The sequence below is a fragment of the Vigna umbellata genome, chromosome 4, assembly GCF_029865625.1.
Source record: "Vigna umbellata cultivar VRB3 chromosome 4, Vumbellata_1.0, whole genome shotgun sequence".
Classification (NCBI taxonomy): Eukaryota; Viridiplantae; Streptophyta; class Magnoliopsida; order Fabales; family Fabaceae; genus Vigna; species Vigna umbellata.
This window is the reverse complement of record NC_142168.1, coordinates 23,694,143-23,717,958: the sequence shown is the minus strand read 5'-3', so window position 1 is coordinate 23,717,958 and position 23,816 is coordinate 23,694,143. Positions and strand designations below refer to the sequence as shown.

Sequence of the window (23,816 nt, the reverse complement as noted above, 5' to 3'; positions counted from 1 at the left end):
GAGGAAGATGGGCTAGAGGTGGAGGTGGATGAAAGTATAAAAATGTTATGGGGAAGGAAGAGGAAAAAGATAAGGACAAATTTAACTTTTCGCATGGAGGTGTAAGAAGAAATACCTGAAGTTAAGACATGACTTTGGTTCTCTTTGAATTTTTGGACACATTAATGTCAAACTCTTGTTGATCCTCCTATCCATCAATGTCCTCAATGCATGTCTAATTTATCTTCTTTTTCTTTTATATTTTAATCCTTTCTTCTTCTTGTGTTCTTCCAAGTTATGCAAATATCAACATATAGAACAATAATTGTGAATAAATATTAAAGAATAGTGTTTAATCACGCTTCAAAAAGGTGTCTTATTAATGAGAGTTGTCAAAATGGGTAACACGACTCGATCCAGCTCGATCCACCACGAGTTGGTCATTTAGTGAGTCAATCCAACCCGACTTGATTATTAGCAAGCTGAAAAAATTTGAACCCTGGCTCGACCTACCACGGGTTGGTGGGTTAAACGGGTTGGATCACTTAATTATAACTTTTTTTTAGGTTTAATAGCCAATTTTGTCGTCAATTTCGTTGATAAATCTTAATTTAGCCCCTCGTTTTAAAAGTGTTTAAAATGGATCCTGACTTTTAAAATTTTGAATCAAATTAGTCCCTTATGTTAAATATAATCAAACAACGTTAATGAGGTGATGATCTGACATCAATTAATGGTAGCGTGTCACAATTTATTTGTGTGCGTGCTGACGTGTTCCTTAATTAAAGAAGGTAGGGTTTTATTAACAAATTGGGTGTTGGAAATTGGGGAAAAATTGCCAGCAGTTAGGGTTTCTTCTTCTTGGGGAAAAATTGAGTTAGGAAACTACCACCGCCAAACCCATACGCTGATCGAAACCAAGCACTCATAGTGCGAGCTCTCGCCTTTGTATTGACTACAGGCAGTTAAACAAGCTGACCATCAAGAACAAGTACCCCTTACCAAGAATTGATGACCTACTGGATCAACTACATGGAGCCATAGTATTTTCGAAGATTGATTTGAGGTCCAGTTATCATCAAATTCGGGTTAAGGAAGGGGACGTCCAGAAGACAGCTTTCCGGTCTCGTTACGGACACTACGAGTATGTAGTGATGCCGTTCGGTGTAACGAACGCACTAGCGATCTTCATGGACAACATGAATCGCATTTTTCGGCCGTACCTGGACAGATTCGTGGTCGTTTTCATCGACGACATTCTCATCTACTCCAAGAGTTATGAAGAGCATGAGGAACACTTGAGGGTCGTACTTGGCGTATTAAGGGAGAAGGAGTTATATGCCAAGTTATCCAAGTGTGAGTTTTGGATGAAGGACGTGCAGTTTTTGGGGCACGTAGTTTCTGCAGAAGGCATCTCAGTAGATCCGACCAAGGTGCGAGCAGTGTTGGATTGGGAGAGTCCGCGTTCGGTCACTGAAGTTCGAAGTTTCGTAGGGCTCGCGGGCTACTATAGGCGCTTTATTGAGGGATTTTCTAAGATAGTAGCACCGTTGACGCAGCTTACGCGAAAAGATCACCCGTTCGCTTGGACCGATTAATATGAAGCGAGTTTCCAGGAATTGAAGAAAAAGTTAACGAGCACCCCAATCTTGCTTATTCCGGACACGGCCAAACCATTTGAAGTATACTGTGATGCATCTCATCAAGGTTTGGGCTGTGTACTTATGCAAGAAAGACGGGCGGTTGCGTACGCTTCTCGGCAGCTGAAAGTACACAAGAAGAATTACCCAACGCACGACCTGGAACTAGCAGCGGTCGTCTTCGCGCTGAAGATTTGGAGGCACTACTTGTATGGATCAACTTTTCCAAGTCTTCAGTGATCACAAGAGTCTCAAGTACCTCTTTGATCAGAAGGAGTTGAATATGAGGCAGAGGAGGTGGCTTGAGTTCTTGAAGGACTACGACTTCGAACTGCTTTACCATCCAAGAAAAGCGAACATTGTAGCGGACGCTCTGAGCAAAAAAGTGGTTCATGTCTCATCCATGATGGTTCGAGAATTAAGTTTTGTGGAGAGCTTTAGAGATCTAAGGTTACAGTTCGACTTGGAACCGAACAGTATCAGATGTTGTAACCTTAGAATATCCAGTAACGTATTCAACCGAATCAGAGAGAAGCAATCAGCGGATGAAGATCTGGTGAAGATCTTGAGCACGCTCGGTACGGATCAAGCCAAGCACTTTAACACTGGAACGGACGGTCTCTTACGCTACATGGGTAGGACGTGCGTTCCTAACGATAGCGAGTTGAAGAGGATCATTCTTGAAGAAGGGCATCAGAGTCGTCTTAGCATGCATCCTGGCATGACTAAGATGTATCAAGATCTCAGAAAGTCTTTCTGGTGGCCGGGAATGAAGAGTGATGTCACTCGGTTCGTGTCGTCATGTTTAACTTGTCAACTAGCCAAGGCAGAGCATTAGAGGTCGGGCGGCCTACTGCAGCAGCTTGAGATTCCTGAATGGAAGTGGGACAACATTTCGATGGACTTCGTGACCCACTTACCACGCACGCTGAAGAATCACGATTCCATCTGGGTAATAGTAGATCGACTGACGAAGAGCGCTCACTTCTTGGCTGTCAATCTGAAGATGTCTATGACGAACCTGGCAAAACTCTATATCAAGGAGATCATGCGGTTGCATGGAGTGCCTTCAAGCATCATCTCTGACTGAGACACGAGATTCACATCTCAGTTTTGGCAATCCTTACAAAGCGAACTGCGCAACAAACTTTAAATGAGCTCGGCGTATCACCCTCAGACGGACGACCAATCTGAGAGAACCATCTAGACGCTTGAAGACTTACTGAGGACGTGCGTCCTAGATCACATGGGCGTTTGGGATGAAGTCTTGCCTTTGGTTGAATTCACCTACAACAACAGTTTTCAGTCCAGCATTGGAATGACTCCCTTTGAAGCTCTCTACGGAAGGAAGTGTCCGCACGCCACTATGTTGGTTTCAAGAAGGAGAGAAGGTGTGGACTGGACCTGAGCTCATTCAGCAGACGACCGAGAAGGTGAAGTTAATCCAAGAAAGGTTGAAGACGTCGAGGAGCAGATAGAAGTCCTACGCTGACAAGAGGAGAAGACCTTTGGATTTCGCTGCGGGAGATCATGTCTTTCTTAGACTGAACCCGACCACTGGAGTAGGCAGAACCGTTCGTCCAAAGAAGCTATCCCCCAAGTTTGTCGGACCTTATCAAGTCTTGAGGAAGATCGGACCAGTGGCGTACGAGTTGACCTTGCCACCTCAACTGTCCAACCTTCATCCAGTTTTCCACGTTTCCCAACTCCGTAAGTACATAGCTGACCCCTCTCACATACTGGAGTTGGAAGGCGTTCGTCTCCGTCGAGACCGCACGCTGGAAATGCAACCAGTTTGAGTTGAAGACAGCCGCATCAAGTACTACAAGAGGAAAGCCATCAGATTGGTGAAAGTGGTATGGGACGAGAAGACGGGCGACTCTACATGGGAAGTGGAGGATGCCATGAGGGACTTGTATCCTCACCTATTTTCGGGTAAGTCTTAATTTTCGAGGGCGAAAATTTTTGTAGTTGGAGGGAATGTCAGACCTCATTTAAAACGCACCCAAAATCCCTCTGCGCAGATGCCAGGTGTCAAGCATTTAGGATTCTGAAATCAGATAGTGGAAGGCAGGTGTCGGCAGGAGAGCGGACACTTGTTTGGACGTGGGAAGAAAATGATTTTCTGAAACTTCCATCCCACTCTTCTCTGCATGCACCCTTCTTCTAACTACTCTGATCTTTCATTTTCTCCTTCTTCTCACTAGAAAATCTATCTTCTCTCTAAGAAAACTCACCCTTTCCCTGCTCCAATCATCATTCAGAGACCGTAGAAGCGTTCCCGACGTCCCAAGCTTCATCTTGAACCGAACAGTTTCGAGTTCTGAAACTGGTAAGTTTCCTTCCCCTTAGCCGTTCGCTCTTGTGAACATGCAAACCAAGTTCTGGTTGCATAAGTCCTTAGTTTAATTCTGAACCCTTTTGATCTGTTGTTTGATTTTGGTTCGAAGAGTAGTTGAGCGTTGAGGGTAGAAGGAATCTTAGTTTGGCAAAACCGAGTTGCGATCTGTAGAACGTCCGTTCACACTAGAGGTAAGGGAAGCTTATTTAATTTAATGTGGATGTTACTGTGTTGTATGAACGTTCGTTAATTTGATGACTGGAAATGAAATATGTTTGTGTCATGTTTTGATGCACGAAATATATGAAATCTCTATGTTTGGATGTTATGAAATATGAAAGAAATTATGATATGAATGTGGAAAGTTATGAAGTTATATGTTAAGAAATGAGTTTGAATGTATATGAATTTTAACATGAAATTTCCCTAAGAAAGAGTACGTACGTTACTGAATGGTCCTTAACCGTTCGGTTTTCTAGTGAATTTGAATTTGTAGTGGATTCTTCCATTTGGGAAGAATCCTATTTGAGGACGAGCGTCTTCACTTCGAAAGACTGTGCTTGAGCGTTCGACCAAGCATAGTTCTGTCCTGATATCCTGTTAGTAACACCTGGTTTTATATCAAGTGTTCGTCCTAATAAAATGTTTGGTCTTATACCAGGCACTCGTTCCATTTCCGTAAGCTAAATTTTATATACGAGCGTTCGTTTAAGCCCTCTAGGGTTCGCTCTCTATAGCGTTCAGTCTTTGACTAACATTTTGGATTCCTTGATAATAAACTCAATTAAACCCCAATGTTCGGTTTTCTTCATGTGAAACACTCTGAGTACTAGTTCTGAATACCTAGAAATATCCTTATTCATTGTTTGCACACTAGAGTCCACGCCCTTGGTTCAGTTTTCTTTTAATGTTCTGAGTGAGTTCTCAAGAGTCAGTTCATCTAATTGACTAAAGGTTAAAATTGACGTTCGTCCCATTCGTCCTTTGAATATAATATTGTACTCATTATCTCTCATTTTTATTCCACGTGTTCGATCTTATTCTCAGTTCGGGTTGAACGTTCGTCATTTTAGAGTTTATTGGAATCTTTGTTCGAGATAGTTCACTGAGATATTTATTAATGAAAGATGAAGAAAATGTGATTTAGAAATGTTGTGGATTATGGACGAGCGTTCCGGGGAGGAACGACTCATGTATGAATGTTGAAATTGGTAAAGTATGACTGTGGTAATGCTAAGCTGTCGATTCATCCTGATGTTCCGTGAGTACTCGTCCTCACGTAGATGGGAGTAGGTCATGTGTGGGAACGGCAGGAGGTCCTAGTCCTTAGGGGTACTTTGGACAGATAGGGCTAACCTCGGGTGGCAGCTGTTGAGTGTATCCCAGTTACTACACCACCCGGGTGCACGAACGTCGTAGCTACACAGATGTCGTACAGTCCGGACGGTCAGTCTAGTGATAGGCCTTATATGATAAGAATGTTGAGATTCTCTTGTGTGTTGGATTGTTTAACATATATGTTGATGTATGAATTAAATTATATAAGCTTACCCTGTGTTTTCCTTGTGTTGTCTCGTTTTGTACGTCCGTCCTTGTCGTTACAATGATCATCCGTGTGGATGTGAGCAGGAAGAGATGAGCTACTTGAAGAAACGCTGGAAGAGGAAAATTTGATAGAAGTGGAAGTGAAGACCGAACAGTAGGAACGTTCGGCGAGTAGTTTGGTTATTGGGTAAGGTCGGTCACCTTATCCTTTAGTTTTGTATGACCGTTCGGTAGTTGGCTTTTGAAAACCGTTCGGTCAATCTTGTGTCTATATTTTGTTTATATGTTGTAACTTTATGTAAGGCCGTTCGGTCATGCTCGTACGTTTTATTAGGGTAAGACTGAACTGAGATATTATTAAATGTAATTAATCTATTATATGGTTTATTACTGTATTTTTGAGATGTTACAACATTCTTTATACAAATTATCAAATTTATATAAATAATGTTAAGCATCAGATTTTTTGAAAAAAAAATTGTTAAGTTCAACCACCTTAATAATTCAATAGGACCTTCGTTGTTTTCATGTTTCATGGTGTTGTTGTGTCTGGTTTATTGAGCAGAGAAAAAATTGAGTTTTCTTTTGCTCTGCTGCATAGCGTATTCATAGACTGGCCCACGTTGGATCGGGTTTTACATTTTTCATTATTAGATGTAGGTCAAACATAATTTAATTTAATGGTTAGATTGTATTTTTATTTTTATAATCCAATCCAATCTAATTAATTGAATTAGATAAATTTAAGTCACTGAATTGAGTGCCTTAAAAACTAATTATTTATAATATTTTTTAATAATTACAAACTAACACATTATTCAACAACTCATATTTTTTATTCTAATAAAATATAGGACTTTATAAAACATATCTTAATTAAACATCAAAATATCTCATGCAGGTTAACAATTTAATGGAGTGAATCGCATTTTCAGAAAGAAAAAAAGAACAGAACGGACAAGGACGACCAACCTGAGACTTATTCAACCGAGATAACATCCATAGATAATATTTACATGATAAAATATATTATTTTATACTAAAATTATTATTATTATATTATATGTATAATAAAACTTTAATTTTAATGGGTAAAGACACAAATAATCTCTATTTACAGATTTACGCGTAAATTTTGTGTGCAATTTAACAAGTCCGAAGAAGAAATACAGGAAAAAAGGAGAGAGAAAATATAATATAGAGAATAAAGAGTAAATAAATAAAGAAATATATGTAAGGATAATTTCTTGTCATAATTAGCTCGAGGTAGTTATTGTTTTTTCAAAAGTTTGTTTCTTCTTTAAAGTCTTTCCCTTTAATAGATCTAATCACGGCAACGACAACTTCGGACAATGCAAATGAGTTGCCGACAGTATAGGATGTTGCTAATTTTTTCAGAAAATATTTACGAAATAAAAAATATAAAATAAATGTATAAGTAAAATTTCAGAGTTCTGTTATTTATTTAACATATTTCATCTATCGCCCGTAATAAACTTTTAAGCTATAATAATGCTTTGTTCTCATTCAGTTTGGTCAGATTTCAGAGCTGTTGATATATATATATATATATATATATATATATATATATATATATATATATATATATATATATGTATATATATGTATATATATGTATTTATTTATGTATATGAATGTATATGTATAAGCATGGAAGCAGATTGTTCTACTTCAACTATGGAAGATTTCACTTTCAACAACCCTCATGACATGTGCAGAGCGCAGACAAGTTGTGACAGCATGTGACTCGTGGCAACTATTTTTTATTTTATTTTTATTTAATGTCTTCCCACGTCGTAGACTATAAATAAATAAAACAATATCATCTTTAAATCGTGCTCACAATTAGAATTATAATAAGGCATATACTTCATCCCAATCTAAAACTTTAATACACTATCTAAAAACTCTAATTAGTGAAATTAATTTTAATTATAAATTATATTGAATTACAAATTATGAAATCCATTACTAAATCCATTTCCAGTGATGAAACTCGAATTTAACTTTCCAAGTGTCATCTAATGATACGTTTGGGACAGGTGTCTCCATTCAGCCATTAACACTCAACAGGTGACTCCAGACATTATGATAACGAAAGACAGAGACAGTTTCATTTTAAAATTAAATAACGTGTGAACTTTCATTGTGAAAACTAAAGAAATTTATTTCTATTTCTATGTAACAAAAGAATGAGGAATAACCAAAATTCAAACATGCTAGTAAATGGCCGATACAAAAGGACAGAGAAGGTGTGAATGAATTGAAGTTCTTTGACTTTGAATGGTACGTTATCCAGTGTTGATGTTGGCACGCGAGAATACCTTGGATCTGAATCATGGATGTAGTAACACTCCAATGATATGATCACATATTCAAATACAAAAACTAGAAATCTACTCTTCAATTTGGTCGTTATTTCGTTGGGACCATTCTTTCCGTGTGACAAGAGTGTGATCCATAAAGCATTCTTCAACTGTGTATATAATAAAAGATGAAACGGTTGTAATACTGTTTTCAGCGCGCATCACTCATCCTTTCCCTGTTCTCTCTCTCTTCGTTGTTCTCTTCTCTCCAGAAGATGGACCAGTCTCTGCTGAGAGGCGAAAGCAGTGGCCTCAGCTCCCGCCGGCGAGGACTGTTCCGGCGTTCCGACGCTATAACCTACGGTTCCAACTACGAGAAAGCCGCTGCGCTCATTGATCTGGTTCGTTTAACTCTTTTCTCGTTTCGTTTATTCGTTGTTCGGAAATCTATTTCAGTCAACTCAGTGATGTTCGTCTTCGGTTCTATTTTACGTTTACTGCGGACTGTGGATTTTTATGCATTGATTCAGCTTTAACCGTTGTGCTTTGCAATAGCGAGCGAGTTAGTGTCGCGCATTGTGTTGGAGTTAATTATTGAACATATGTAGGTAGATCTTGTCATCGATGGCTTGTTACGAACTCTTAAGAATAGTCGATTGAATCTGTTCTAGCGGCAATGTGAATTTTGTTATTATGTTTGAAGTTGCATTGTCTCTTGAGCTGTTCAACATCGTTCAAATTTTGAAAGTCTTAATTGTAGGGGGAATTGTTCTGTATGTTGTGGGAAAGTTGTCACTGATGTGCGGTTTTGGTAAAGCGAGAATTACAGAATTGCGAAGTGCAGAGACAAATAGTTGTACATATAAAAAACAAACACGGAGAGGATGATGAAATATTGCGAAGTAAATAATTTTTTTTTAAAAAAGGTGCTTTTGTGTGGTACTTAAGCCTTGATGTTCTCCCTGCTGATAGAATTGTCTCTTTGGGTTGAACTCTTTGTTGTGTTTAAGTTCTATCAGTTGGTGCTTTCATTAAGTGTTGAGTTATGGAAAAGATTATCTATAAGATGTATAGAGGAGCAAGTTGAATTTTGAAAAATGAGTGAAACTGTCTTAAAGAGAAAAGGATTGCTACCAGGTCAATATAAATAGAGTGGAAGTCATTGTGATGGTTGGTTCTTAAAAGAAGTGACAATGTTAAGAGTCCCACATTGTTAGGAACTACTTGATGTGGTACTTAAACCTTGAAACTCTTTTACCTAATGGGTTAATCTTTTGGATTAGAGTCTTCTCTTGTGCTGATATTAAGATTTTGATTAGTATTTCGGTATAAAACAATCAGGACCACCAATTCTCTTTCTAGGTCTCTAACTTCAAGTTTGTTCGGTGAGTCAAGTCAGTAGGTTAAGACTGCTAGGTGTGTCATGTTAATATATTAAGGGAGGAAAATGTTTATAAACTACTCTTTATCTTGATTTTCTACATGAAATCGGATTTTTTACCATACCAGAACGGTGGTCTTCTGTCAAAGCTAAGGACTAGAGGGCCTTACTACCAACCTGTGTAGTAGCCTTGACTCGTTTTAGGAGCAGTATTCTAATACTCAATGGCCTTGACTCTCCTTCTACGACCAATAATTTTTTTTTTAAAATATATTTCTACTAACCTCCCCTTTGCATTGATATGTATTTATTGATGGACTTTCTTTCGGGTCATTAATTGCTTGTTATTCTTGTTGGAAATTCTTTATGCAGGCTGAAGATGGTGTTGGTCTCCCTGAACAAATTCTTGATTCATCAAACTTCCAAAATTATGCAAGATTTTATTTTGTATTCATTAAATGCAATCTCATATGGTCTCTTAGTTATTTTGCTTTGATAGTCCTGAATTTCCTGGAGGTAAGCAGTGACAAGCTCCTTATGAACTCTAGTTCCAGTTATATGTATTTGAGGCTTTCATACCAAAGAAAATATGATGGAAAGAAGATATTTCATTATGTACTTTACTTGGTACAGAAACCTCTGTGGTGTAAAAAACTCGCCACACATTCCTGCAACGATAGAGAGTATTTCTATTTGGGTCAATTGCCGTATCTAACTGATGCAGAATGTCTTATTTATGAGGTAAGAGTTCAGTACTTCAGACACTGTTACTTTTATTGGGCAAATCAGCGAGCCTTTTAGTTGTTGTCACTTTGAAAATGGTGATTACCTTAGGTAATATTTGTCATTCCCACGTTGAAGTTAAGTTATTTATTCAGCTACACTTCGAAACTAAAGTGAAACAACTAATACTACCTGTCTATGTGATTCTATTATTTCCTTAATGTCTCTTAGGAATGTGTTACTGTTAAGCTATCAATTTAGATTGATAAAGCAAGTGCGGGCTCCAAACTATCCCTTCACTGTATACCTACATCACTTTGTTGCTTTTTTGTTTTTCTTTTGTTATTTATGCATATCTGCTGAGAGTCGCCTTTTCCTTTGGTAGTGCTTATTTCCATAGGATTTTTATTAGTGGGTTACAAAAAAGTTTTGACATCTTTTATCCAATTTGGTTTGACATGCATTTTTCCCTTCCTTTTAAAGTTTCTTATCCTCCAAGAGTACATGCTATATTTTCTTTCTAATATTTTTTCTTCTCTTATTGAAAAAAATGGGAGTGTCTTATACTGTAAGATGCTATGGAGATATTAGTTTATTTGTGGAGCTGTTGAAGTGTCCTTGTATTTATTTCTCAACTATATGTACAGTTTTTTTTCTTACACAGCCTTTTCTATGTAATACAGGCAATAACTCTTCTTGTGCTAATCATACATACTTTCTTCCCATTGTCATACGAAGGATCTCGTATATATTGGAAAAGTACTTTTAATCAATTGAAGGTATGTTGCTTCAAGATCCTACTAAAGAATATAATATGGTAGAAGACAACAAAACTTTATCAGCTATAATGTTGCTTTAGAGGACCAACTTCTGAACAAAGGACTCCACCTTTGGGAGGTAGAGTTGCTAACGACCTAACCAGTTCTAGTCAAAACCTATCTGGGCAAGTTTTGCACTCTGAAAATTAGACCTAATGTAGTTTTCTGCTGGGATCAGCTCATACTCTGGGTTGACTTGGCACGACCAAATGCTACATATTAGTTGGGGAGATAATATCTTTTGTAAATTAATGATAAATTGTAAAACTTACCTTAAATTAATATTTTATGCATGACATGATAGTTTTTTACTTATGATGTATTTTTGTGAACATATATATTGTCTACAATCATGTTTTATTATTCCATATTTAATAGATTACGATTAAAGTGTACAATGTAAATATCTGTGAATCATAGGGAACTAATTGTGTCCAAAATAGTAGGGAGCTGATTATATCCTTGAAGAATAGGGACTTGATTATAACCTTGAATCATAGGGATCTTATTACATTAAGTGTTATTATATTTCCAAAATTAATTTCACACACACACTCACACACACACTCACACACACACACACATATATATATATATATATATATATATATATATGTATATATATGTATATATGTATATGTATATATGATGTACTTTTAGCCATAAAATTATTCAACTCTACCTTAATATTTGAGATGGTATCAGAGTGTTCAAATCTTGAGAGCCACATATGACTCTGCATCCAAGCATCTTAGGTCACAACCTTCATTGCTCCATGTCAAATTCAATTGACACAAGGATTACAATAGGGGAAAATGAATCCCAGACTCTTGGAAAGTCACCTAGCAGATATTGGGCTCCCCAAAACCATGGCAAGGAGTGAGGAGAAAAAGGAGACAACATAAGAAAGGGAGGACAGACCCACATAGCATATGAAACTAAGGAGGAAAATATAGGAGAATTGATTCAACTCAATCAAGATGAAACAGAGAAAAAGAGATTGTTTCTAAAAAAATTTTATATGCTTGTAAGCAAGGAAGAAACAGAGAAAAGAGAAGAGAGAAATCTATATTGAATGCCAATAATCTGTATTACAAAAGATAAGGAAAAATGTAATTATATAGGAAAACCCAGAGAAAGAAGAATAACTAATAAAACAGAGTCGATTAATCTTGTGATGTGTTATCTTCCCCCCTTAAAAACTTAAGGTGGGATTTTTGGACACCTTAAGTTTATATCTAAATTTAGTGAAGGAAGTGGTAGAGATAGGCTTGATCAATATGTATACTACTTGAAAATGCTCAAGAAGATAAATGAGAAAAATTTGCTTATTATGAACTTGATCATGGACAAAATGTAGATCAATTTCAAAATGCTTGTTCTGATAATGAATGGCAGAAATTTGTGAGAGGAGGACAACGCCTAAGTTGTCAAAAGTGTTAAGAAGTGTGGGATTTTTGGACACCTTAAGTTTATATCTAAATTTAGTGAAGGAAGTGGTAGAGATAGGCTTGATCAATATGTATACTACTTGAAAATGCTCAAGAAGATAAATGAGACAAATTTGCTTATGATGAACTCGATCATGGACATAATGTAGATCAATTTCAAAATGCTTGTTCTGATAATGAATGGCAAAATTTGTTGAGAGGAGAACAACGCCTAAGTTGTCAAAAGTGTTAAGAAGTGGACTTTATGCCTAACTCAACGCCACAAAACCGGCTTGTAGGGTGAGGTTTGCACCTACTTATATACTCTAAATTGGCTTTATCTCTAATCGATGTGGGACTTCCAACACACTCCCTCATGCCGAGGTATATACATCTCAAGCATGAGACTAGACATTAATGAGTGGTCCGATAGCAGTTCCATCCTGATAGTGGGTGGAACAATATGCCCAACAAACAACAAATATTGCTAGGATAGACTTTAACCTAACTCTGATATCATGTTAATAAGTGAACTTTAAGCCAAACTCAACCCCACAAAATTGGCTTCTAAGGTGAGGTTTGACACTCACTTATATACTCTAAATTGGCCTTATCTCTAATCGATGTTGGACTTCCAACAAGCCTCTTCATCCACATAAGGAGTCATGGACTTGTTAGAGAAGGACCCATATGTCAACGTAAACTAATTCTGAAAGACTACAATAAAGCGAAGCAAAGTTTGAAAAAGGAAGTTGATGCATTTTAGTTCTAACACAAACATCACAAATTAAAAATAGTATTTTTCTTGCCAATTTTGAATATTACAATTGTTTAAAGCTCTCTGGACGGTTTGATATGAGGAAGGTCCGATATGAGAAGGCCATAGAGGAAGAGCATAATGAAGAGAAGTATTATTAATGTTGAAGACAGTTGAATGATGTAAGGGATGAAAAACATATAATCCATCCTTAAGGGTGCCTTTAAGAATGATCTGCTTTGGGTCTTGATTTTTAACATAACAAAAATTAGAATGGAACTCAAAATATACATTGTTGTCTTTAGCAAATTGTAAAACACTAATTAGATTTTTGGATATTCTTGGAGCGAAAATGATATCTTAAGAATGGTTGTGTTCTTGTGTGTGGGCTGTGAAAAACAGTAGACCCAATATGTGAAATGTACATACCTATGCCGATTACCTAGCTTGATAGAGTCATTCCAAGTGCAAGAATGCTTGGTTGTGAAATTGTTAGAGTCATGTGTAATATGATTAGTGGCCCCACTATCACGTTACCACAAGGGTTTTCTATGTGTGTGTGTGTGCTTGTTTGTTTACACATGCTCATTTTAAAACAATTTCTAAATTTGTAGATTTCATATCTTGGGTCAGCCCTATCCTGACCAGATCACCAGTTGTTTTGGGCCAACATTAAACCAGTGCAAACCCAGCCAATGGCACTTTAGTTGGTGTCTGGACTCCAAAACTTCAAATTGTTTCTCAATATGATGTTTTCTTTCTCAATTTAAAGAATGGGTTGGTTATTGGTGTTAAATTTACCATATGCATTAGTCAAGGAATCCTGATCCTCTAACGAAATTTGGTTTGCAAGACAAACTAGTTGAATCAAACATAAATAAAATATTTTAGTTGAGAGTTTTTTCTATCATTAAGGTTCCTAGGTGGAAGTTTCAGACAACTTTAAAACCTTAAGTACAGTTGAAATATGTTAACAGAAGGTAGATGATATGGGGTAAGAAGGCCTTTGAAAAGGTTGACATTGCTCTCCCTAATTCTTCATAAAATCTAATCCAAAGCCTGGTTCTATAGTTTACTGATAAATTTTTTGTTGGCATTTCCAGGTTTTCTGTCTATTAGTTCTTGTTGTTGATACGCTGCTCTATGCCTTTTACTTGTCTCCACTGGCTTTTGATTTTCTACCTTTCAGAATTGCACCTTATATCAGAGTGGTTCTTTTTGTTCTGAACATTAGGTATTGCCTGACCTATCTCAACTTGTTTGTGTTCCTTTGGAGTAAATATACTGTTGTAGATTATAACTTTGGACTCGTGTTTGATCTTTTCAATATTCGTTGTTTTACTATTTCAAATTCAGTAACTATGTTTATTATTATTTGAGCAAGACTAGAAGGGAAGATAATTGAAGGGACAGAGAAGAACTGAGTAGAATTTAGCATATCTCTCATCTCCTTTGTCAACCTTTTTTTTCTCTAATATCAATTGGATTCCTGTGCCGGAAAAATTAATTTTCTAAAATGGAGGGGCATTTTTTACATGAACAACACAAAAACTTCAGCTGTTTCGTGGAGGCTTATTCAAGAGCTGATATCTCTATTTCATGGAGACCAAAAACAGTTTGATCGTTACCACTTTTTTTTAAACTACACTTTTAGGTCAAATTGAGTTTGTCTTATGCTCTGTACATGCTTTGTGTGAGGTGGCAAGTTAAGCTTAGGTTATTTAATTATTTATGACATGAGGTTACTTGCCATCGTTCACATGCCTTACAATGTGAATTCTTTTTTGTTCATTATTCAGCAAAAAGCAAAAAGCCTTTATAACCTATTTTTGACAGTCAAATTCTGCATTTGAATTTGATGTTAGGGAGCTACGAGAAACCATCACTATCTTGTTTGGGATGCTTGACACATACTTAAATGTTTTGGTTAGTTCACTTTCATATTTCTCCTTGCCTTGTTCTTTGCCGTTCCTGTATGCAATTCTGACAACAATACGCATGTCATTTTACATTCAAAATCTATTGAGTTACACATGAATGCTACGTTTGGATTATTTCAATTTGTCATAATCAACACTCTTACTCGAGAGTGCCTTGTCAAATTTGCATGCATTGCAGGCTCTGGGACTTCTGTTTCTTCTTTTTGCTAGTTGGGTGGCATATGTGTTTTTTGAGGATACAATACAGGGGAAAACAGTATTCACTTCATATGGTGCTACGTTGTATCAAATGTTTCTTTTATTTACCACATCCAATAATCCAGATGTTTGGGTTCCTGCATACAAGTAAGAGTTTTGAATTTTATAGTTTTAATTTGCCTGGCTAGATGACTTTGGTCCTTTCAATTTGAGAAATCATCAATCATCAGCACTCATAATTTTTATTTTTGGTTTTTAAGGTCTTCTCGTTGGTACTGCCTCTTTTTTGTACTGTTTGTGCTGGTGGGGGTTTACTTTGTTACAAACCTTATCCTTGCCGTTGTCTATGATAGTTTCAAGAGTGAGGTAATGTGTTCATATACTCTCTTTATCTAGATTTAATGATAAAGTTACTTGAAAGGATTGGAGCTCTGTGGATCCTGTTCCTTTTAATTGCCCAACCTGGAATATATTATAAGAATTTTGATGTTAATCACGTACTCTAGGATGGATGTTCATACAAATAATTAGAATGCTCAAATATTCTTTTTCTGCAGCTTGTGAAACAAGTCTTTGAAAAGGATCTTCTGAGAAGAACTATGCTGGATAAAGCTTTTAATCTCTTAGATACACTTGTAAGTGTAATTTTCATGTCTTTGTTTAATTTTTCACACTTGTATATCTTGATTCAACTACCTTGGATAAAATTCTAATTTCTCTACCATTAAATTGATCAAGTATGCCTGCATGCTTACACTAAAAAGTAGTGTTAAATTAGACTGTCTCATCCAACTACTAAAGTCTTAGGAAAGAACGTTGTTTTTGTTGGAGATCCTACATTAAATAGATAAATAACCAAACTATAGTATATATGTGGAAACATTTTTCACAGTATAAGTCAGTTTTGTGGGATTGAGTTTTGGCCTAAAACTTACTTTCTAATATGGTATTAGGGTATGTTCTTGCAAGGTTTGTTGGTCCTATAAATATTTATTTGTATGGTCAAAATGTCTAGTCCTCAACATGAGAGGGTATATTGGAGATCCCATACCAAATATATATATGATTAAATTATAACATATAAATGGAGACAATTCACAAGTTAGTTTTATGAGGTTTAGTTAAGCTTAAAACTCACTTTCTAAGAGTATTAAGTAAACACTTCACTCACAAGTTATCTTTATGTTGATTCTTATTCTTCTATATAGGTTTCTGTTATGACTTTGCTACATATTTTTATTGATTCTAACGGTGTTTGAGATGGTGTTGTGGTTGCAGAATATTGGAGCTCTCAACAAAAATCAATGCATAAGGCTCTTTGAGGAGCTGAACAAGTACAGGTATTATTTTATTCCCCTATGTGCATTATGCTTTCAATTTATCATATTATTTGTTCTCTGCTGGCCTTATTTTCATGTCATCCATATATTTTATAAAATAATGGCACCCATTATACCATTTCTCATCTATTTCTCCTCATCTCTTCTTCAGTTCTCTTCAATGAAACACCTTTAATCTCCACTTTATTTCCCATCTACTTACACTTTATCCACTTATTTTCATCCAACCAATTTCTTTCATCTTTATTAGGCAAAGAATTTAAAATCTTACATTGACCAAGGCTGGATAAACTCCAAGAGTAATTGAATTATGTTTAGTAACATATACGTGGCAAAGACCCATATATCTAACATTTTAAGGTTTTTGGTTGGATGTAGTTAACGCTTGACTCATTGATAGAGATCTTCCCTATGTTTTACCCAACTATTTCCTAATATTGATATTTATTTCCCTTTCCCTATTCTTCTCTCTCTTGGATGAAACACATTCACACAACACTTCATATCAATCAAAGAAAATTGTTGGAAGATAGAAATTGTTAAGGATCTCTCCCCAATGTTGTTTGTTTGGAGTGATGTATTATAGCGGAGGAAAGAAAAGTGGGTGCAAAGTTGTTTGGATGGAGTGATTTGCACAAACAGATTAGAAGGATTGAGTTCCCTTGAGTCCTCAAGTGAGTGAAGAGAATAGAAGAGAAAGTCACGTCAATTTATGTTAAATTACAGAAATAAGCCTCTCTTTTGCAGTGTGCCTTTTTGCTTTTAAACAATTACATCTCAATTTAAAATAATTTCACCAATTCAAATTGTTACTTAATTCTTTTTAAAGTAATGAGCAACATTTTATTTCAACTTAATTTATACAAAATCTATTTTAATTTAATATAATTTTTTCAATTTTAATTTTCTTGTTTTAAATGATAACTCACATTTCTTAATAATAAGAAAAATAATAATAATAATAGTAACATTTTTATTTAACAATTTATTTGAACTTAATTTCTACCAATCTTATTTTATTTCAATGTAACTTTATCATTTTTAAATTTTTTTAATTTTAAGTTAAGAACTCTGATAGGATATAATGTGAGGAAACAAATTAAGTAGTTATGAGTTAGGTTGTTAGGGTGAGTGAGGTTTCCTTTATATAGTTGGGGGTCCTTGTATGCAGGGGACTTTTAGGGATAATTTTGTAGATTGAGCTTTAGCTCGTGAAGGGGAAATCCTTGGAGAAGAGAGTCCTATTATATTTTGTGTTATTTTTCGTCTATACAATAAAGAATATACTCTTCCTTTTCTTTTCAATTCTGGGTTCGTAACAAAATTGGTCCGATCTGTCAGATCATTGAAGGGAGAAAGAAATGGAAGGAAGAGTCAGCAAGTTAGGAAGAGCAGTGGAGGAGCTAAGGGAGGAAACCAGGGAAATTCATCAAGAACTCAAAGAAATGACTAAAGCTCTAGGGCGGAGAGCCAGAACCAGTATAGGAGTTCTGAAGGAAGTCAGGGGTTGGTTAATGGAGACAGATTGGGAAAGAAAGAGGTAAAGATGGGGGATTCTGAGAAAAATAGTCTACAAGACATTAAGAAAGCAAAGAAACCCTTAGATGGAGGAGAGAATTCAATCAATTGGTCGGAGAAAAGAGAAGAGGATACCATTGACAATAATGGAACTAGGAATGGTGAGGAAGAACCACTTTTCCCGTAGGTTGAAGGAGTGTAGTTGTCCATATTTGAAGGGAATGACACCCAAGGTCAAACAACAAGGGCAACAGATGGTTTTGAAGTTTAGAACATCAAAGGATCAATAAAGGTACACCCAACAGTAAATAACATGGAAGAAAATGCAGTCCAAGGGTTCAAGACCTGGCAACAAAAATCCAAGAACCTTTCGTGGGAAGATATTTCTAAATCCCTCTGTAGGAGTTTCAGGGGCAGAGAATGTAGCACGATTTTTGAAAAGTGTGGAGGTAGAAAACAGAGCGCCATTGTTGGAAAATGGGCAACAATTAAACAAGAAAGGCTGGAAGATTACATTCAAGAATTTGAAGTGGGAAACAACAATAGGAGTGATTTTTGTTATGCTATTGATGTGCCGCCTAGTAATAGTATGCAACATGATGGTTTATGGGACATGGATATTCTTTATATCTGTCAGAAACCGTGATTGACGTGATAGAGATTGGCATGGTGTATTTTAGGAAGATTTATATTTGATGTGCTGTATTTATGTGCTGCCTTTATTAGGTTCATTTATGTTTGATTGATCCCGTAATCACAGGGATCTATCCCTTAGAATTAGCAGTCCATATTTCCTAAAATATGCTCCAGACTCATGTATTTATATAGGGGTTAATAACCTCTTAAAAGTATATAACAAAGAATTCTATTCCTTCTAAATCTAAGAATATCCATAAAGATATTGGCATTCTTGAGAAGGGTGAGTTTGATTTCTTGGCACCTACGGCTTGTGGAAATGCTCAGAGAGTTTTACTTGAGAGTTTGGCAGCAGTAATATGGATTGCGAGTGGGGAAAAATTTATCCAAGAATTCAAGATATTGGTGTCATAGGCAAATAAAACACTAGAAGATCAATTGCAGAGACATTTCTTTGTAGGGCTACAATCTAACCTTCACAATCGGTTGCCACAACAGGATCTAAAAGACTTGATCAAAGATTTGCAAATTGCTCTAATTGTGGGAGAAAGGCCAACAGTGAAGAATCACACCCTCTAAAGGGAAAAGAAAACCAAATAAGAAGGAAAATTTGTAACAGAAAAATATAGTATGGTGGAGGATGAAGGGGATGCAACAATAAAGAGAGTGGAAGGTGAACATACAGCCAAGCAACAATTTTTCCCAAAATCAGATTTACGTAATATGAATAAGAATTCATGGTTGAACTTAGTTGTAATAATGATTGGAACATCAATGACATCGGAATCTTGGGATTCCAAATTACTGGGTTCAAAATATGGTATACAAAACCACTCTCATATCTACCAACACCCAAGTCTCCATATCTGAAATTGCAGGCAGTAGCCAATGGGTTCCCTTCCGATGATAAGACAATATCACATTGCCATGGGATCAAGCTTCACTGTTCCAACCTTGAGGATAAGGTTGTTCTGTAGCGGTATGTAATGATAGGACATAATGTGAGGAAACAAATCAAAAAGTAGTTGTGAGTTAGGTTGTTAGGGTGAGTGAGATTTCCTTTATATAGTTGGGGAGTCCTGGTATGCAAGGGACTTTTGGGGATAATTTTGTAGATTGAGCTTTAACTCTTTGTGAAGGAGAAACCCTTGGAGGAGAGAGTGCTCTCCTATTTTTTTGTGTTCTTTTCCGTCTATACAATAAAGAATATTACTCTTCTTTCTCTTTTCAATTCTCGGTTCCTAACAAACTTACATTTCATTTTAACGTAATTTACACTTATTATATTTTATTTTAACTTACTTTTACAACCAAGGTTAAAATGGTAATCTTCTAATATTAACAATTAAAACATTTTTTTTAATCTATCAAATTTATCACATTATTCACAAACCTTCATGAACTGTCCTCTCAAATCCACCGCTACAAATTCTTCTTTAGAAACAAACACACCCTAAGTGATGTATTGCTTGCTATGCTTCAATTTGAAGCTTCACAATATTGCTCATGAAATGTAAGGAGTTACTAAGTAAGCCACTTGTTTGGCTTTCTGTACATTTGTTCATATTATTGTTGCTCATGGATTTTCACTAAGGCTTCTATTTTGTTTTCTCGATAAACTGGCACTACATTATTTTGACACAAGAAGGACTTTTTAAATTGGCTTAAATGCTTACTTCGTCCTCGTGTTAAGAGGTGAATTTCTGTTTAGTACCCGGTTTTAAAAATGAAGACATTGAGTCCCTATGTTATGAAAAGTGTATGAATAAGGTCCTGTCCGTTAAGTTGACAGCAACGACGTTAAGTCCATACTGATGTGGCCGTACTTTTTCTATTCTCTCTTCTGCTGTCCTGCTTTTTCTCTCTCTTGTTCAGCTTTTTTTTTGATGATTTGTTGAACTTGTTCTTTCTTTGTGGACCTTATTCATATACTTTTCATAACATAGGGACCCAATGTCTTCATTTTTAAAACCGGATACTAAACAAAAATTCACCTTTTAACATGGGGACGAAGTAAGCATTTAAGCCTTTTAAATTCTAAACTTGTAGTTTTCCGTAGTCTTTCTTTTGCTTTATGAAGGTTGAAGCATAAATTTTGTTTTCATTAGGACTTTGCCAAAAATCTCCAGTGAAGAATTTGAGCTGATATTTGATGAGCTGGATGATAGTCATGATATAAAGGTAAAATTTGTTGTTTTGCGTTTGGTTATCTTCTATGCACATTTGTGTAGATGCATGTTTTGATGTAAATGCGTTTTTTACTTTCAGATCAACAAGGATGAATTTGCTGATATTTGCAATGCAATTGCTTTAAAATTTCAGAAGGAAGATGTTGTAAGTTCTAAGACTCCAAATTTAAAACATCTTGAAGTTTAAGTATACTTGTTGTAACACCTATGATACTTTGCAATATGGTTGCAGATGTCTTACTTTGAGTATTTAGCATTCTACGATTGGCCCAGCTCAAAGACATTGAAAGAATTTGTAAAGAGTGCTATGTTTGGATACATAGTGTCCTTCATTCTTATAGTAAATCTGGTTGCAGTTATCATTGAGACAACGGTATGGCATATTTTTCAATGAAAATATTTATTAGCAGATTTCCGTGCTAAGTAATTTATTAATTCATGCTAACCACAGCCTGTAATTTCATTTTATGTGATGTGACATTCTAGATATACTTGCATTTTTCAATAATGTTGTTTGTAGGTGCTATTTTTATTAAAAAACATGTAAGAATGAGGTTTAATGAATTCGTTATGCACTCATGAGATTTTGGGTTTTAGAGTCTGAGATGTTAGTTCCTAACATTTATGCCATCCTCGTTTCAAAAACTACACTCAATTTGACTTCAGAGTAGTTATAGATACAAAAGAGGGTGTAATAAAGATTAAACACTCTGCAATTGATAAAAACTTGATGTGATATTGGTTTGCAAAGTACTAAGTCTTGTTTTATTTATATTAGATCATAATCCTAAATAATTAGTAATTGGTATTATGAAAACTAAATCATAAGCAACTATTAGGTTTCTGGGAAAAGAAACCTCTAGAACACTCTCACAAACACAATCGCAAGAAACAAAACAGAAAGAATATGAGTTTGTATTAACCAAAGAATCAATGTACAGGAGCTCTATTTATAGCGGTTCTGACCCTCTGCCCCTTATAACAGAAACCTTCCCAAACCGAGACACAACATTTCCATTGTTCAACCGATCAACTCCTTCTTCCACTCCCTTAACCGTTTGGTCCTTCACCATTCGGTACTTTAACGGTTAATACCGTTCAACCTCACTTCCCCCTGCCTTTCTCCTCCTCTCCTACACTTTTCAACCCTTATCATTACCCCCTACCTTACATCCTATCATTACTCCCCGCCGCAAAACAACCTTGTCCTCAAGGTTGGAACCATGAAACGTGATCTCCAGGCTCCTCTTCATCATCGTGTTATCATATGAAGGGTACCCATTGGCTGCTGTCCTCCAATTTAGGTTGGGAGGTTTGGATGGTGGCAAATCCTCCTCCCATGTCTTCCATTCTTCCTGGATTCTATCCAAACTCTGTGGCCAAAATGATAGTCCATCTGCTTCTGATCAATCTCGGCCATTTCCCCTCCAACGTCTTCCTCCTCGTCCTCCACCAATAGCACCACCCTCAAACTCCTCTCCGGACAGTGGTGTCCTGGACCGAACGGGTTGTCGCATCTAAAGCATCGTCCTTCTTCTCTCCGTTTCAAGAACTCGGCGTACGGCAGATACCGCGCGTTCCTCGCCCTATTTTCACTTTCCACCGTGTTTCCACCCTTCGACGCCTCGCTACCATTGTTCCCTTCCTTCCTCACCGAGCCCACACTCTCTGAAACTCCCGCACAGTTCTGGTTATTTCGATTTGGTTCGGTTCTCGTCACAGTTCCTCCTCCTCCTATCGGGCATTCCCACAACGATTGATTCTTGGTCGTAGTCCAACTTCTCGCCTTTGCACCGTGTTGCGCCTCTTCCATATCTTTTGCTATCCTTATGGCGCCATTAATTCTTGAGGATCATGTGGTCTTACTTGGCACCTGAGATCCTCCTGTTACCCCGCAAGGAAGTAACCCAACAATTGTTCATCTGAAATTCCCTTGGTCTGTCCCACCAATACTTCAAAGTCGTGCACATAGTCTTCCATAGTACCCACTTGTTTTATCGCCACCAGCCTCTCGAAAATGCCACTCCTATTCTTGCCTCCAAACCTGTAGATCAACGCTTCTTTCAGGCCTTCCCAAGAATGATTCTTGGCCTTTTCTTTCCAAAATTTGAACCAATAACTGGCGCTACCCTCCATACTAATGTATGCCAACTGCACTTTCTCTGGTTTCGTCACCCCTTGGATTTCAAAGAATTTCTCGGCCTGATTTATCTAGTTCAGCGGATCAAGCCCTTCGAAAAGGGTAAATCTACTCTCCTCTTCCAGCTGGGTTGCACTTCATGGCATTCATCCCCTCTCGCACCTTCCTCTTCCTCTCACCGGTCCTCCCCTCTTCCGTTGACAGATCCCTGGCTTCCATCCGAATTTCCAACTATTTGTCTGGCTCGCGTTCCCAACATCCTCATCAATTCTTGTAAATCTTTATGCGCCGCCGCCAGTTTCCCTTCCACTGCATTCATTCTTCCCTCCATGACATTCAATTTGCCCAATTGGATCCCGTAGCGCTCCTTGATCCGGCAGGTCGGACCAATTGTTAGGTTTATGGGAAAAGAAACCTCTAGAACACTCTCACAAACACAATCGCAAGAAACAAAACAAAAAGAATTTGGGTTTGTATTAACCAATGAATCAATGTACAAGTATATCGTTCTACGAGAGCTTAACCTCCCTCCTTAGACCAAAGCCTGTCTTTACAAAGAATTCACTCAATATCCAAAATAGAGTTACAGGAGATCTATTTATAGCGGCTCTAACCCTCTCCCCCTTATAACAGAAACCTTCCCAAACCGAGACACAACATTTCCATTGTTCAACCGATCAGCTCCTTCCCCCACTTCCTTAACCGTTCGGTCCTTCACTATTCGGTACTTTAACGGTTAATACCGTTCGGCCTCAGTTCCCCCTACCTTTCTTCTCCTCTCCTACACTTTTCAACCCTTATCATTACCCCTACCTTACATCCTATCAGCAACACTTTAAGATATCCTAAATTACTCTATTAGAAATAATGAAGATATTATTCGACATCTTCTTATATTAAGAATTTAAGGTTAT

General features: G+C 36.8%; 1 protein-coding gene across 2 annotated transcripts in view; it reads left to right on the top strand.

The window, feature by feature from the left end:
* The first annotated feature begins 7,741 nt into the window (after nucleotides 1-7,741).
* Nucleotides 7,742-23,816, top strand: part of LOC148199641 (two pore calcium channel protein 1B-like) — a 33,031-nt gene continuing 16,956 nt past the window's right edge. The window contains exons 1-14 of one of the 2 annotated variants that reach the window (XM_088113825.1): nucleotides 7,742-7,812; nucleotides 8,105-8,233; nucleotides 9,586-9,729; nucleotides 9,847-9,954; nucleotides 10,620-10,715; nucleotides 14,045-14,175; nucleotides 14,807-14,867; nucleotides 15,060-15,226; nucleotides 15,340-15,445; nucleotides 15,637-15,714; nucleotides 16,358-16,419; nucleotides 20,682-20,754; nucleotides 20,842-20,907; nucleotides 20,995-21,135. In XM_088113825.1, the coding sequence (XP_087969951.1) occupies nucleotides 7,810-7,812; nucleotides 8,105-8,233; nucleotides 9,586-9,729; nucleotides 9,847-9,954; nucleotides 10,620-10,715; nucleotides 14,045-14,175; nucleotides 14,807-14,867; nucleotides 15,060-15,226; nucleotides 15,340-15,445; nucleotides 15,637-15,714; nucleotides 16,358-16,419; nucleotides 20,682-20,754; nucleotides 20,842-20,907; nucleotides 20,995-21,135 (1,365 nt within the window). In that variant the 5' untranslated portion in view covers nucleotides 7,742-7,809. The other variant, XM_088113826.1, reaches the window with a different exon arrangement.